This window comes from Equus asinus, chromosome 26 (genome assembly GCF_041296235.1).
Source record: "Equus asinus isolate D_3611 breed Donkey chromosome 26, EquAss-T2T_v2, whole genome shotgun sequence".
In the NCBI taxonomy this organism is placed as follows: domain Eukaryota; kingdom Metazoa; phylum Chordata; class Mammalia; order Perissodactyla; family Equidae; genus Equus; species Equus asinus.
In genome coordinates, this window is record NC_091815.1 from 30,590,788 (window position 1) to 30,606,006 (window position 15,219).

A 15,219-nucleotide genomic window follows, 5' to 3' on the forward strand; every position below is an offset into this window, starting at 1 on the left:
CACCTGCTCAGAGAGGTCCTGACCCAGCGTGTGCTGGGCCCCACGCCCAGCTGCCTTCCTCCCGCGAGTCAGCCCCCCTCACCAGGCCCTGGGAAGAGACAGGTACCACTAAAAAAAACACAGGACTTTATTATTCCCATCACAAAGGGGACGGCTTCGCAGGATAGGGAGCGAGTTCCGACGGTGGGGAGGGGCCCCTACTTGCCCGCGATGAGCGGGTTCCGCAGGACCACGATGACTGAGTCCCCGCGCAGGAACATCTTGGAGATGTAGCGGTCCTTGTTGACCGGCTTGGACTTCTTCTTGCCCTTGCCGCTCTTGGGAACCTCAGTCCACATCTCCTTCACGTTCTCCAGCACCATGTTGCAGTGCCTGGGGGGGGGCAGCGGGAGTGAGGGGGGCGCCTTCTGACAGCCCTCATCTGACACCCCACTCCAGCAGTGCGGCCTGGGCAAAGGACCTCAGCCCTGTGCCTCAGTTTCTTCCTGTCTAAAATGGGGACAATCCTGGTACCTGCCTCCTAGTTGGTGTGAAGATTCAATGAACTGATACAGTGTTTTCGTAAAGGACTTAGAACAGGGCCTGGCACAGGGTAAAGGGGAATGAAATGGTTCTGCTTGGGCCTTTTCTAAAACTCCGAGTACTTCTGGAGACATCAGCAAAGGGGCGGGTCTCTCCAGAGACCCAGAGGACCCTGGCGCCTGAGGCGGTCTCCACTGCCATGCCTGGTCCCTGTCTTCAGGGTGCCAGGTGGGCAAGGATGACAGCCTGCATTAGCTCACGCAACAGACGCTTGCAATGACCTCGAGATGCTGTCCCTGCCCTCGGGGGGTCTGCACCCATGCCAGTGAGGGGAGAGTGCAAAGGGTTAGCAGGGAGACCTGTAAGATCCTGTCAGGTGGTGGTAACCGCGACGAAGACAAATGAAAGGTAAAGGGATAAAAGGATATAGGGAAACTTTACCCAGTGGTGAGAGAAAAAGAAAAATGTCAAGAACAAGGAAGCTCTGTGCCTCGCTACGGAGTGACCTCCAGGAGGTCCTGTTGAGTGAAAAAGGCAAGGTGGGGAACGGTGGGCCTGGAAAGTCATCTTTGCCTGTGTGAGGAAGACTGTCGCTGAGCCAACATCCGTGCCCATCCCTTCCCCTATTCCATGTGGGACGCTGCCACAGCGTGGCTTGATGAGCGGTGCTAGGTCCACGCCCGGGATCTAGGCCTGCGAACCCCAGGCCACCCAAGTGGAGTGCCATGAATTTAACCACTCACCCACGGGGCTGGCCCCAAAAGTTATCTTTTAGGGGAAAAAAAGGGGTTGGAGAAGTGTACATTCTGCTCACATTCTGCTCAATACAGAATCCTGAGAAGACGCCTAGAGATCGGGGGCAGTGGGCCGGCCTAGGCAGACTGGGGATGAGCCGGATGGAAACTTCTCCCTGGTCTGTTATTACTGTCTTTGGAATCATTAGAATCTATTACCAATGCAGAGAAAATAAATTAAAGAAAACAAAAACGGTGTACGAATACGGAAAACAATTCTGCGGTATATGAAGTGAAAAGGCCAGTGTAAAACTGTGTGGTGTGCCATTAGCGGTGATTTTAAAACAAACAAACAAGAAGCACCCTCCCTATCTGTAGGGATGCTGTCCTGCTCACGTACTCCTTCTGGGAGGAGACTCCTGCTGTGAGCCATGCGGGGTCCCTGGGGAGGGCCACCGGGGGGCGGAGAGGAAAGACTTGCTCTTCAACCGGGGCCTTTTGTATCTTTCCGACTTTGCCTCAATGGCCTGCATTGCGCACTCAGGAAAGTGACATAAGTAATTAAGTAACTAAATAAGGGGAGGCGGGTTAGGGACGCCTTGGCGGACTTGCACACCTGAGAAGCACTTACCGTGTTCCCAGGCCTCAGCTAAGCACTTTCCAAGCCTCAACCTGTCAACCTGCACTGCATCCCGCCCCCAGGAGGGAAACACCTGTGTCACCTCCAGAGCTGGAAACGGAACCCAGCGGGACGAAGGGGCTCAGCCAAGGTCACACATTTTGGAAACGCCAGGGCCCGTGTCTGGATCCAGGTCCGTCTGGCGGCTCGTGCCCGCCCTTCCTGTGGCTCTTGCTCTCGTTTTACTCAAGAGGACACTGGGGTGCAGGGGGCAAGGCTCGTTCACGGTCACATAACAGCTAGTGGCAGAAACGTTCTAGAATTAGGCCTCACCACACGACCGTGGGGAAGTCAGCACTAACCAGATGCTAACGAAAGGCTGCACGTTTTATGTTTGCCGAGCATTTATCGCGTGTTTGGTACTGACCTAAGCATTCTTCATACATAATATCATTTAATCCCCACCACTGTTCTGTAAGCGGTATTACTGTGATGCACATTTCGCAGAGAGGGAAACTGAGGCCCAGAGAGGAAAAATCCCATGCTGTGCCCTCTGGCTGAAACACTCAGATGCTAGCTTGCTCCTTCATTTTATTCGATTTGTCCACTGTTGCCTCTTCCGAGGGGGCCTCTCTGATTACCCCCACCCTATTACCTTCACTCTTTATAGAGCTGATCATCGTCTGTCTTTATGACACATTATTTATGTGCTTGCTACTGGCTTCCCTGCCTACAGCATAAGCTCCCTGAGTCTAGGACCCATGTTTGTTTTAGTCATTGCTGTATTTCCAGAGCCGAAAACAGTACCTGGCTTGGGTGGACGCTCTGATTATGTCATAACTGTGAAAAAGGATTAAAAGCACCCTGTGTGCCAGAGGCTGGACTTCTAATGACTACTACACTTCACCTACATCAAGTCATTGAATCTCTGCCACCACCATGTTTACTGCCACCGTATGGATGAGATAAAGTCACTTGTGGAAGGACACATGGCTGCTAAGAGGCAGAGTTGGGACGGGAATCCAGGAGGACTGGCTCCCAAGTGCCTGGCCATAACCACTGTGCTTCACCGCCGGGGGGGCCAACAAGAGACAGTCACACCTCAGGGCTTGAAGATGCTATGCCCCGGTCTTCTGAGAAGCCTTTGGTTCAGGCTCCTCCTCACCGTGGAGCTGGGAGTGCTTCTCCAGGCCCGGACACCCCCCAGACCCAGGCGCTCACCTGTCGAAGGCCTTCACACGGCCCAGGAGCTTCTTGTTGTTGCGGCAGTTAATGAGCACTTGCGTGTTGTTCTTGACCGACTGCGTGAGCACGGACAGCGGGCCCGTGTTAAACTCCTCTTCCTCCCGCTTCTGCAGCTCCTCCGGGGTCATCTCACTCTTGGGCTTGTTGAGGAGGCTCCTGAGTGGGCAATTATGGAACCCGTAAGTGACAGGGCCTGGGGCTGGAGCATGGGTGGTCATGCCTTGTGCTCAGGTGTCCCCAACCTTGCCAAGAGACCCACCCTCCACCTCAGTCTCCTGCTTGACATCACTATCAGGCTGCCTAATCGACATTTCCAACCTTGCACGTCTTAGGCTGGGCTCCAGATCTCCCAACCACCCCAACCTACTCTATCCACAGCCTTCCTCATCTGTTGATGGCAGCTCCATCCTTCTAGCTCTTTAAGCAAAAACTCTGAGGTCATGGAGGCCGGCTCCGTGGCCGACTGGATAAGTTCGCGCACTCTGCTTCGGTGGCCCAGGGTTTCACCATTCAGATCCTGGGCCCGGACCTGGCACTGCTCATCAGGCTGTATTGAGGCGGCGTCCCACATAGCAGAGCCAGAAGGACCTACAACTAGAATATACAACTACGTACTGGGGGGCTTTGGGGAGAAGAAGAAAAAGAAGGGAAAAAAAAAAAAGGTTGGCAACAGATGTTAGCTCAGGTGCCAATCTTTAAAAAAATAAAGACAACACTCTGAGGTCATCTTTCTCTCACATCCTACATTCAATCTGTCGGCAAATCCCGTCATCGGCCTTTAAAATCTATCCGGAATCGGACCATTTCTTACCACAGCCTAAACCTCCATCATCTCCCTTCGAGTCTTCCTGGTCCCCTTGCCTCCACCCATGCTCCCCAACAGTCTGATGTCCAGAGACTCAAGTCATATCATCTCACTCTTCAAAACCCTCCCACGGCTCCCATCTCAGTGGAAAAAGTAAAATCCAAAGTTTTTACAGTGCCCTACAACTGCCCCCTTCTTTCAGCCTGTTCCAGCCACAGTGGCCTCCTGGATGGTTCCTGAAAATATGAGGCCAACGTTCATCCTGGCCCTCTGCCGGGACACCTCCCCAGGCATCTCTGTGGTTCACTCTCTCACTTTCTTCAGGTCTTTGTCCAAGTGTTGCCTCCTCCATGTATCCTTCGGTGCCAGCTAAGTTACCATCTCTCAAAATTGGCATTCCCCATTGTTTTCCCCTTGCCCCATTGTTTCTTTATGCACAGCCCTGGTCACCTAACGCACCATATACGTTACCTGCTTATTATCATTACATTTATTGCCTGCTTCTTCCCACCCCATAAGCTGCAGCAGGGGATTTTTTCCTGGGGAGGCGGGTAATTCACGGATGTGTCGAGAGCCCTGCCTGACACATGAGCACTCAATAAATAATTGCTAAGTGAATAAGTAAGTAAAATCATTCCGGGGACTCGTCATCTGTAAAAGCCGCGAATTAGATCGCAAAGCCAACCGTCTGCAGCTCACATGATCCGGGTGAAGTCCCCTACTTCAAACCGTTATTCCTACGAGCCCACACTTCCTTCTCCCGGGTTCTTTATTCGTAAAATCGCTGCCTCTTAACACGCATCTCAACAAGACTAAGTCTTTGGGAACCCACAGCCCGTTATGTGATACACCTGTCCCCTCTCCCCGACTGAGGAGCCGTCAAAGGCCCCGCGCCCGTTCGCAAACTCATCAGGAGAGAAGGACGCCGCTTCACCGGTAAAATCTCAGGCCCCGTCCTCCGCTCTGCCCATCCCCTTCCACCTGTAAGTGCTCAAATTTACACCCTCAGCCCCACTCCCGCCGCCTAAGCCTGGCCCGGGCTCACATGGTGGCGGTGGCTGCGCTCTCAAGTCACTCCCGTTTCCTCCGCGTTGCTTCTGCCTCTGAAGACAGAGCGGGAGGCGGGACTTCCGCTTCCGGCGGCCCACTTCCGTAGGCGCCTGCGCAAACCCAACCAGCGGGTGGGGGCGTGGCCTGTTGCCATAGCGACCCCCGCCAGCCCTGCGCCGCGGTCGGGGAAGAGCCTCGTGTCGGGGTTCCAGGCCATTCGGGACCGTAATGAGCAGATGTTCACGACCGTGGAGAGGAAAACAGAGCGGGTTCGACCCAAACCATTTTGTCGTAGGACGGCACAGGTTGAAGAAGGGAAAGGACACGCCATTTCCAAATGCCCGCCCGCCCTGCCTTCGGGGGCGTGGCCTCCGCTAAGCCAATCCGCTCCTCGCTTCGGGGATGGACTCCGCCCCTTTTCCTTCGGGGGCGGGTCATTTACGCGTCTATTGATCTTTCCGACTCCGCGTAACCAATCCGTTGCCTCCATCGGGAGGGGGCGTGGACCTGCGCCCGGGAGGTCGAATATTTTCCGTGATCAAACGCTTCTCATTGGCTTCCCCTCCTCCGCTGAGGCGGAGTCTTCCCCGTTTCGCGCTCCCTTTTGGGTTGTGCCACCCTGCGGGGAACCAACCCCAAAGCCCCAGGGACACAGGGAGGCGTGTCCTCAGGACGAGAGTCCCCATTGGCTTCGCGGCTCGCGGGAGGGTGGGATGGGGCAGCCGCTCTTGGGGTTCATTGGTCCGCCGATTTCATGGGGTGGGACTTGGCTGGGCCTAAATTCTATCCGCGGTCCCGGACCGGTTTTAGGGCGAAGCTGCCATGCGTTCCGGGGGTCGCGGGCGGACCCGGCTACGGCTCGGAGACCGCGGCCTCTTGGAGCCCCCCTCACCGCCCAAGCGCCGCCTGCTGCCGCGGGCGCAGCTGTTGCCCCTGCTGCTGCTGCTGCTGGCCGTGGCCTGGGCGCTCTACACCATCTGGGGCGGCTGGCACCGCCGGACCGAGGAGCCGCTGCAGGGCCGGGAGCTGCGGGTGAGGCCGGGCGGGGACGCAGGCAGCGCGGGGGCCCGCATTCCCCGCCTCCCCTTCCCTAAGGTCTCAGGTTGACGTGGCTTTCTCATATGGCCCTAGCCGCAGGTGCCAGGGTCTCTGTCCTTAGATCGCATGCCCCTTGCCAATGGAATGAAGCTTCGGGCTTGTTCTGTAATAGTGGCTCCCCTTTAAGAGGAAGGGTCTGGGGTAATAAGACTGAGAGTTCTGGCTTCTAATCCTAAAGTTAGCTCTTTGGAAGAGTCCCTTCTCGCTGGGCCTCGATTTCCCAATCAGGATTAGGGTGGGCTAGACCGGATGGGCTTGGAGGGACTTTTCCCAAGTCTAGAATTTGTCCTAGGAAAACCTCCGATGCTGGAGGCAGCGATTTGGGAGAGGACCCGGGGCTTCTTAGGGGCGACGGCGCCCGGGGTAGGGTCGGAACGGGGGTTGCTCTCACGCTCTGCTCTTCTCTGCCCCATCCCACCCCTCTCCCAAGGGCCCGTTGGTTGGAAACCTGCCCGAAGCCCGGCTGCGGAGGGTGGTGGGGCAACTGGACCCAGAGCGCCTCTGGAACGCTTACCTGCGCCCCCTGCTGGTTGTACGGACCCCGGGCAGCCCGGGCAATCTCCAAGTCAGAAAGGTAAACGGCTCCACCTCCAACCCGACACGCAGCCTGCCAGGGAAAGGGAAATAGGGAAATAGGGAAATTCCGCCTAAGATCCCAAAGCGGCTAAGAGGCTGCCCTCTGTACTGCCCCCACCAAAAGTGTACTATGTGCTAGGCACGAGCAACCGCCCTATGAGGTGGGTACCAATGTGATCTTCGTTGTGCAGATGGGGAAACTGAGGCCCAGAGCAGTTAGGCATCTTGCCCAAATCCCACAGCTAATAAATAGTATACTTAGGGTTTCGACCCAAACAGGTTAGATCCAGAGCTCGTGCCTTAACATCACTGTATTGCTTCCCAGAAAGCATCGAGAGCCATTTGAATCCTGCCTGAGTTCAAATCCCACCTCAGCCACGTGGAGTGTGACCTTGGACTAGTTTCTTAACCTCTCTGTGCCTGTTTCCTTATCTGCAAAATGGAGCCATTGACAGTCCCTACCCCAGAGGGTTCCTAGTGCTATTGAAGAGTGAGCTGAGATTAGTCTTGTTGGCATCAAGAGGAGGGTCACCCCACCCCTGGCACCCAGTAGGTACTCAGCAGAAGTGTGTCAAGGGGACGATTTAAAGCGAAGTGGGGCTTGTGAGTCAGCCTGATCGCTCTGCTAGGCTCAGGTCACGTGGCCCTGCTCCCCAGTCCCCGCCCACCCTCCTGCCTCTCTCTTGCCACTAGTTCCTGGAGGCCACGCTGCGGGCCCTGACTGCAGGCTGGCATGTGGAGCTGGACCCCTTCACGGCCTCGACGCCCCTGGGGCCCCTGGACTTTGGCAACGTGGTGGCCACACTGGACCCAGGGGCTGCCCGTCACTTAACCCTCGCCTGCCATTATGACTCCAAGCTCTTCCCATCTGGGGCGGCCCCCTTCGTGGGGGCCACAGATTCGGCAGTGCCTTGCGCCCTGCTGCTGGAGCTGGTCCAAGCCCTCGACTTGGAGTTGAGCAGAGCCAAGAATCAAGTGAGGAGTGGGGGGAAGGGTGGGGGTGGGGGGTAGTGGCTGCCTCTGCCTTGGCCCACGCCACCAACCTTCCTCTCCTGGTTTCATCTTCCTGCCTCCAGTCCACACACAAAGCCACAGGCATCTTTCCACCTTCTGAATGTCACATCCTGTCCCACCTCTTCCTAAAACTCTCCCATGGCTTCTACCTTGTTCCACGCATAAGCCAGGGTCCTCATAGTGGCCCACGAGGTGTGCCCTGTTACCTCTAGTCTCATCTCCTCCCTCTCGCCCTTCACTCAATCCATGCTAGCCACCCACCTCCTCTGTGTTCCTCAAACCTGCAAAATTCACTCCTACCACAGGGCATTTGCACTTGCTATTTGCTCTGCCCAGTGCCCCTGTAAGACAGCCCAAACTCCCTGGCCCTTGCTGACCCCTCAGGCCTTTGCTCAACCCTGTCTGGCCCCAGCGCTTGTCCATGTTGCCTCCCTGCCTGGGAACACTCTTCCCTCTGCTCCACTTTGCATGGCAAGCTCCCACTCCCCCTCCACGCAAACATCCCTTCCAAACAGCCCTGACATGCTTCCGGAGCCAGGTTCTCCTCCACCCCTTCCTATGCTCTCAGGACCCTGTAGTTCTTGGAAGCGTTGGTCCCAACTGAATTTCACTGGTCGCATGATTATTCATTGGTAGGTCTGTCTCTTTTGCTAAACAAGCTTGGGGAATAACAACGATAATCAGAGCCAACCCCGATTTAGTGACTGTATGCCCAGCACTGTTCGAGGACCTGGATTCGAATCCTGCCCTATGACTAGAACTGTTAGGGACCCCGTTTCTACATAAGGAAACTGACGCTTCCAGGAGTTAGTGACTTACCCACGGCTGCTCGGCTATGCAGTGGCTGAGCCTGGATTTGAACCCCGGCAGTCTGGCTCAGAGCCCATACCCTTGGCCGGTTTGCCCCCTTCGGCTGTGCAGGCGGGCAGGAAATGTGGGTGGGTTGAGGCGAGGGCTGGCCCTGAGCTGGCCCTGACCACCGGCTCCCACAGGCGGCCCCGGTGACCCTGCAGCTGCTCTTCCTGGACGGGGAGGAGGCGCTGAAGGAGTGGGGACCCAAGGACTCCCTGTATGGCTCCCGGCACCTGGCCCAGCTCATGGAGTCTGCGCCCCACAGTCCTGGCCCCACCAGGATCCACGCCATCGTAAGACCAGGGCCCCACTGGGTTCCGGCGAGGTGGGGAGAGGGTGAAGCGAGGTTGGCGGCATCCCGCCTGGCCTCTGCAGTCCTGGCCTCTCTTCCTAGGAGCTCTTTATGCTTCTTGATCTCCTGGGAGCCCCCAACCCCACCTTCTACAGTCACTTCCCACGCACGGCCCGCTGGTTCCATCGGCTGAGGAGCATCGGTAGGTGAAGGTGGAGGCAGGCACCAGCCTGGGGTGCGGGAGGCAGGCCGGGGTGGGGCAGGCGCCTGTCCTCTGAGGGGTCCTCCAGCCTTCTACCTCGCTAGTCTCTAAGGCACTAGGGCAGAAACATAGGATGCCCCACAGCGGTCAAGGGCAGTGATGACCAACGCGGGCTCAGGGGCCAGACAGCCTGGCTTCGAATCCCAGCTCTGCCTCTTCCCAGCTGTGTAAACCTGGGCAAGCGGCTTCCTCTCCCCGAGCCTCCACTTCCTTGTCTGTAAAATGGACATGGTGGGAACGATCATCGGGGACCTCCCTAGACTCAGAGGGATTAATTGAGCTCGGGAACACAGTAGGCCCGCAGTAGGGGTAACTGACACTCATTCTTGTTGGCGTGATCAGCGCTCTACCCCCAGGGCCCCTGCCCTCCTCTGATTGGTGAGCAGGGGGACCTTTGACCCTGAGGGGCTGACCCTTGCCCTGTAATCCCCGCCTCCTCCAGAGAAGCGCCTGCACCGTTTGAACCTGCTACAGTCTCATCCCCACGAAGTGATGTACTTCCAGCCCGGGGAGCCCTTCAGCTCCGTGGAGGACGACCACGTCCCCTTCCTCCGCCGAGGTACTTGCTGGGGGCATGGGGGGCAGGGGTCCAAGGGAGCCGTGGATGGGACCTGGCCCTGGCCCCTTCCCAGGAGTGGGGCCTGGTGGCGAGTGGCTTAACCTCTTTGTGCCTCGATTTCCTCATCCGTAGAATGTGGGTAATAATAGCCCCCGTCTCCGAGTTGTTGGTAGAGGATTGAGCGTGTTCATACCTGTAACGAGCTGGGCGCAGTGCCCGGACATAATCGTTTGAGCCTCCATGATCGCAGTTTCTTCCAGCTCTTGCCTTTCAAGGCCCTGGCAGGCCAGCAGAATCGCCCGAGGAGCTTCGGGAAATGTCCCGTCACGTTTCAGCCCTACTGAACTGCAGTCGTGGACCCCTGTGTTATTGTGACAAAACTCCCAGATGATTCTGCTGTACAGCCGGGTTCAGATCACAGGTTTCAGCATCAGACAGGTCTGGGTTCTAGGATCTGCAATTTACCACTGGTCGACCTAAGGCAAATTACTTAGCCTCTCTGAGCCCCCGTTTCTTCTGGAAGAAGAGGTAGAAACATACACACACATATCTAAGTGTATATTCATCATCACCAAGTGGGTGAGAATTAGATGAGGTATATAAAAGTCCCATCTTCGCAGTGCTTGCATATGTTAAGTGCTAAAAACTTTTTAAATTTTTACTCTATAAATTACGCATTCAACAAATATGCATTCCTTACTTCTTATTTATTTATTTGTTTTTGGTGGGGAAGATTGGCCCTGAGCTAACATCTGTTGCCAATCTTTTTTTTCCTTCTTCTTCTTCTCCCCAAAGCCCCCCAGTGCATAGTTGTATATTCTAGTTGTAGGTCCTTCTGGCTCTGCTGTGTGGGACGCCACCTCAGTGTGGCCTGATGAGAGGTGCTAGGTCCATGCCCAGGATCCGAACTGGCGAAACCCTAGGCTACTGAAGCGGAGCGCGTGAACTCAACCACTCAGTCATGGGGCCGGCCCCCAATCCTCTATTTTGTATATGGGACGCTGCCACAGCATAGCTCAATGAGTGGTGTGTAGGTCCGTGCCCGGGATCTGAACCTGTGAACCCCAGGCCGCTAAAGCAGAGCATGCGAACGTAGTCACTCTGCCACCAGGCTGGCCCCGCGTTCCTTACTTCTTTATTGGTTCACTCGGTGAATACTTCCCAAGGCAGGTACTGAGCTAGGCGGCAGGGATACGGTGACGGCCATAATCCGCTTGGCTCCTGTCTGGTGGGGGCAGATATTTAGCGAATCTGGACAAACACAGAGGGAAGTGCTCGGAGGATGGGAAGGCAATGTAGTGCCGGGGCTCAGGGCACAGACTTTGGAGACAGGCGGCCTGGGTTCATATTCTGACCACTGTTTACTGGAGGCGGACTCTTAGGCAAATCACTCTGTCTGCCTCTGTGCCTCGGTATTTACATCTGTAAAATGGGGGTACGTATAGCACCCACCTTAAAGGATTATTATATGGATAAAATGGGGTGTATGTGTGTGTGCGAGTGTGATGTATCGGCCTGGAATAGAACAAGTACTGTCTAAGTGCTAACTGTGAGTAAAGAAGAGAAAAAGAGCTTAATAACGTATACCGGGTGAGGAGGGTCAAAGACATCTTTCCCTTCTTCTGGTCTTTCCATAATCCATTGAGGTTTTTTTTTTAAAGATTGGCACCTGAGCTAACATCTGTTGCCAATCTTTTTTTTTCTTCTTCTCCCCAAAACCCCCAATTACGTAGTTGCATATTCTAGTTCTAGGTCCTTCTGGCTCTGCTGTGTGGGACGCCGCCTCAGCGTGGCCTGACTGCGCCCAGGAGCCAAACCACTGAAACCCTGGGCCGCCGAAGCGGAGCGTGCAAACTTAACCACTCGGCCACAGGGCCGGCCCCCATTAAGTTTTGAGTTTCTCTAATTTGTGTTATGAAAACAGTAGATATACTGGAATATGTATTTTAAGCTAACATGTTGCCCTCACACACTTAAAACCATCAGTCAGAGTTCAAGTGCCAGAACAGAGTATCTTCTTGGGGGAGTGGCGGAGGGATGAGGCAAGGGTCCCGAGGCTCCTGGGTCAGCCGTGGGCCTGACTGAGTCTTCTCTCTCTCCTGCAGGGGTCCCGGTGCTCCACCTCATCTCCACGCCCTTCCCCTCCGTCTGGCATACGCCGGACGACTCTGAGGCCAACCTGCACCCACCCACGGTCCACAACCTGAGCCGCATCCTCGCCGTGTTCCTGGCGGAATACCTGGGGCTCTAGCCTGCCTGGCTGACTCTGGAGAAGCGCCCAGCAGGGCACGTGCCAAGGGCACCTGGAGCCAACAGAGCTCAGGCTGGGCCCGCCTGGGGTGTGCTGGCTGGTCCTGCTTAATACCTTCGGCTCTGCTTGGGCTGTGATTGGAAAACCCTCTTTCCTTTGACTATCTCAAGCTGCCACTCTTCAAAGACATAAAAGAGACCAGCGTGGGGTGAGCGCCAAAGGAATCAGAGGTTGGCCCCTGCCCTGAGGGAGATGCTTGGGTGGAAAGTTTGCAGGGGCCAAATGCTGTTCTGTTTTGGTCAGCAAACCAAGGACTGGCATCTGGACCAGCAGTACCACCCAACCAAATGAATTCTCTGTGGCCCATGTTCTTGTGTCAGTTCGCTCTCCAGAATGGCAGCCTTACTACTGCAGCGGTCCGAAACTAACTCCCACTTGGATGTGCCCCGTGTGGCCCAAAGAGGATGCGCTCGTAAGAGGGAACAGAGGACATGGAAGCCGATACTTGGGAACTCTAGATTCTGCCAGATCCAATGAGCATTAAACCAGTGTTTCTGGAAAACGTCTTCTACAGAACTGGCACAAATAGGTGTTGCATGAAAAAGGGGATTGAAAAAGCAGGGTGAAACAACTTTAAATGAATTTCTTCATTGCACAATAGGAATTTCCAAGAGTAAGATGGAGAATGCAGTGTTTTCTCAAAGTATTTCTCACCGTGGAACCCCTTTATTGGGAAGCACCTCAGAGAACTAGGGTACCTCAGAAGATACTTTGGGAAACACTGAGTTTTGACAGTTTGTGTGCACTTAGGGTAGGAATGGGTAAGACAGACCTAGATTCACTGCAAACTAGTTACACCAAACCATCTTTTCCCTTTCAGCTGTGGGGACAGCAGTGCGAGATGGTGGGTGTAACAGCAACTCTAGTGATGGCCTGAGGAATTATTTCCCAACTCTAATTTTCAAACTTAACCAGGGTGCTTATTAAAAAATGCAGACTCCCATGGAGCTGGCCCAGTGGGGTAGTGGTTACATGCTGCAGCCTGGGGTTCGCGGGTTCCAAACCTGGGTATGGACCTAGTATCACTCAAGCCACACTCTGGTGGCATTCCACATAAAACGGAGGAAGATGGGCACAGATGTTAGCCCAGCAACAATCTTCCTCAGGCAAAAAGAGGAAGATTGGGAACAGATGTTAGCTCAGGGCCAATCTTCCTCACCAAAAAAAAAAAAAAAAAAGTAGACTCCCATTTGGGGGGGTGGGGCAGGGGTAGGGACCTACTGAATCAGAACCCCAGGGAGGGGCTGGGACTCTAACAAGCACCTGAGGAAGACTCATGATCAGCAAAGTTTAGGACATGCTTTCCCTAAGGATACAGTTTGGTGCGTTTGCAGCAGCTTAGCAACCCACTCTGAAGAAAACCATGAAACGGAGGGCGCCTAGCAAGGGGGTCATGCGGGGCTCTGTGCCTGCTGATCTGGGGACCTGGGACCTGGGAGGCAGCAGGGTTGCCAGGCTAGGACAGAGGGTTACTAGGTAGTCACTGAGCATTTGCCTTCCAAGCTAACTCAAGGCTGGAGGAGACTCAAGAGAACTCATGAGCTGAAAGTCAGGATATCAAGTAAGAGAAGAGAAGGTCCTCAATTCAATTCTTCCACAGTAGCTGACATTTATTGGCACCTACTATGTGCCAGGTCCCACGAGCACTTTATACGTGTCAGCTCATTAATCTCCCCCCACATCCTGAGGTCGGCAGTTTCCGGTGCTCATTTTGCAAATGCAGTGGTTAGGGCTGAGAATGATGAAGCCGCTGCTCAGAGCGCCCGGGTGCTCATGCACAGCTGTGCTCCAAACCCCATGTCCTACCTCCCTTCCAAACACCGCCTGTGCTGGACCAACAGATCATCGACCAAAAGTCGCTGCTGCAGAGGTTTTCAACGGGCTGCCAGTTAGAGTGGGGCTGGGGCAGGGCACTTACAGGTGGACTTGGCCGGAAGTCCAGAGTCCAGAAAGGGAAGTGACATTCATCAACAGTTGGGGTGGTGAGGGTCTCAAACCACAGGGACAGTTCCTATTTCTTGCGTGGCAGGCATGGGGCCAAGGGCTTAAAAGCACACGGTGTCCCCTTAGCCTCAGAACCATCCCAGAAGCAGGTGAGACCATCACCTCGTTAGCAGCGGGAAGCAGGTTGGTCAGTTACATCCCTGGCCCCTAGGCCTCCTTGCATGACATCTTGCTTGCGTGCTACACACCAGGACTGGGCAAGGGGCCTGATGGACATTCTCTGCTTGAATTTGGGGTAGGGATTGTGAGCCCCATTTTACAGGTGAGGCTGCTGATCCTTGGCAAGGCCATCTCCCAAACTTGGGCTCCCCCCAGCTTCACGCTATGAAGGTGCCACTTGGTGTATCTGACGAGCACAACTGTTGAGCACTCTACATGTGATGTCTCTCAGTCTTTTGAGAAAACGTCAGTATTTGCATTTTTCAGATTAAGAAACAGAGCTTCACAGCGACAATCTTCCTCAAGCAAAAAGAGGATGATTGGCAACAGATGTTAGCTCAGGGCCAATCTTCCTCAGCAAAAGAAAAGAAAAGAAAAGAAACTGAGCTTCAGAGAAATCAATTGCGGAAGATCACATAGCTAGACACTCAGTGCAGTGTGTCTAGGTGTACGTTTCATTTTATTTATCCTGCTTATGACTCATGGCACTGATTAATCTTTGACCAGTCTGGACTTTGCAACTGTTGTGTCTTTAAATATTATCTTTGCACCATTTGCTCTTCTCATTCTAGAATGCCAATTAATGTGTTCACTTATCTCACACTATCCTCTACAACCTTTCGTATTTCGTATTTTCTCAGGTCTTTTTTTTCTTGTTTTTGTCTCTGTGCTACTTTTTGGATTTAGCTCTAGTTCAATAAATCTCTCTTCAGCCGTGTCTAATTTGCTGTTAGCCCAATCATTGAGTTTTTACTTTGGTTATTGTACGTCTGTGGGTTTTTTCCTTTCGTAGCTGCTAGGCTATATTTTAGCTCAGGGGGACCGGCAGATATTTCCAAGCCCTCATTGCATTAGAATCTGTGACGGTTTCACTATCAGAAGCCTTTGTGGGTCTGTTTTTGCTCTCATTTCTGCTGGTTATTGCTCCCGCTGCTTTATTTCCATGTGTGTTTGGTTATTGGACTGTGGACTCATTGTGTGAAAAACCACTGGTGGGGATTCTAAATGAGAGTTCTTTCCACCAGAGGACTGATGTTTGTTTCTGCCAGACATCTCAGCTCGAAGCACCCTGGAACACAGGGGTGATGCAAACCTGGGCTGCAAAGCTGAGCCGGAG

General features: G+C 54.3%; 2 protein-coding genes across 3 annotated transcripts; one reads left to right on the plus strand and one right to left on the minus strand.

Moving 5' to 3' along the window:
- Positions 1 to 109: 109 nt before the first annotated feature.
- On the minus strand, positions 110 to 5,105 carry SNRPD2 (small nuclear ribonucleoprotein D2 polypeptide). The gene is made up of 3 exons (XM_014860945.3): positions 4,971 to 5,105; positions 3,097 to 3,276; positions 110 to 372 (listed from the first exon to the last, which is right to left on the minus strand). Coding segments are annotated over exons 1-3 (357 nt in total). The 5' UTR covers positions 4,973 to 5,105; the 3' UTR covers positions 110 to 197.
- A 615-nt stretch (positions 5,106 to 5,720) lies between these two features.
- Positions 5,721 to 13,052, plus strand: QPCTL (glutaminyl-peptide cyclotransferase like). Of its 2 annotated transcripts, XM_014860948.3 has the most exons (7): positions 5,721 to 6,007; positions 6,504 to 6,647; positions 7,343 to 7,624; positions 8,656 to 8,808; positions 8,910 to 9,009; positions 9,512 to 9,628; positions 11,734 to 13,052. In XM_014860948.3, the coding sequence occupies exons 1-7, from the start codon at positions 5,798 to 5,800 to the stop codon at positions 11,877 to 11,879; spliced, it is 1,152 nt and encodes a 383-aa protein (XP_014716434.3). In that variant the 5' UTR covers positions 5,721 to 5,797; the 3' UTR covers positions 11,880 to 13,052. The 2 variants fall into 2 exon arrangements, with proteins under 2 accessions (XP_014716434.3, XP_044615081.2); XM_044759146.2 differs by lacking the exon at positions 7,343 to 7,624 and having other exon boundaries at positions 5,725 to 6,007.
- Positions 13,053 to 15,219: the final 2,167 nt, after the last annotated feature.

Bases quoted from the DNA above. Each gene is read 5' to 3' on its own strand.
- QPCTL (XM_014860948.3), top strand. From the start codon at position 5,798: ATGCGTTCCGGGGGTCGCGGGCGGACCCGGCTACGGCTCGGAGACCGC. The intron at 6,008-6,503 runs GTGAGGCCGGGC...CCCTCTCCCAAG, and splicing joins TGCAGGGCCGGGAGCTGCGG to GGCCCGTTGGTTGGAAACCT. The intron at 6,648-7,342 runs GTAAACGGCTCC...TCTTGCCACTAG, and splicing joins GCAATCTCCAAGTCAGAAAG to TTCCTGGAGGCCACGCTGCG.
- SNRPD2 (XM_014860945.3), bottom strand. The intron at 373-3,096 runs GTGAGCGCCTGG...GCCCCCCCCCAG, and splicing joins CGTGTGAAGGCCTTCGACAG to GCACTGCAACATGGTGCTGG.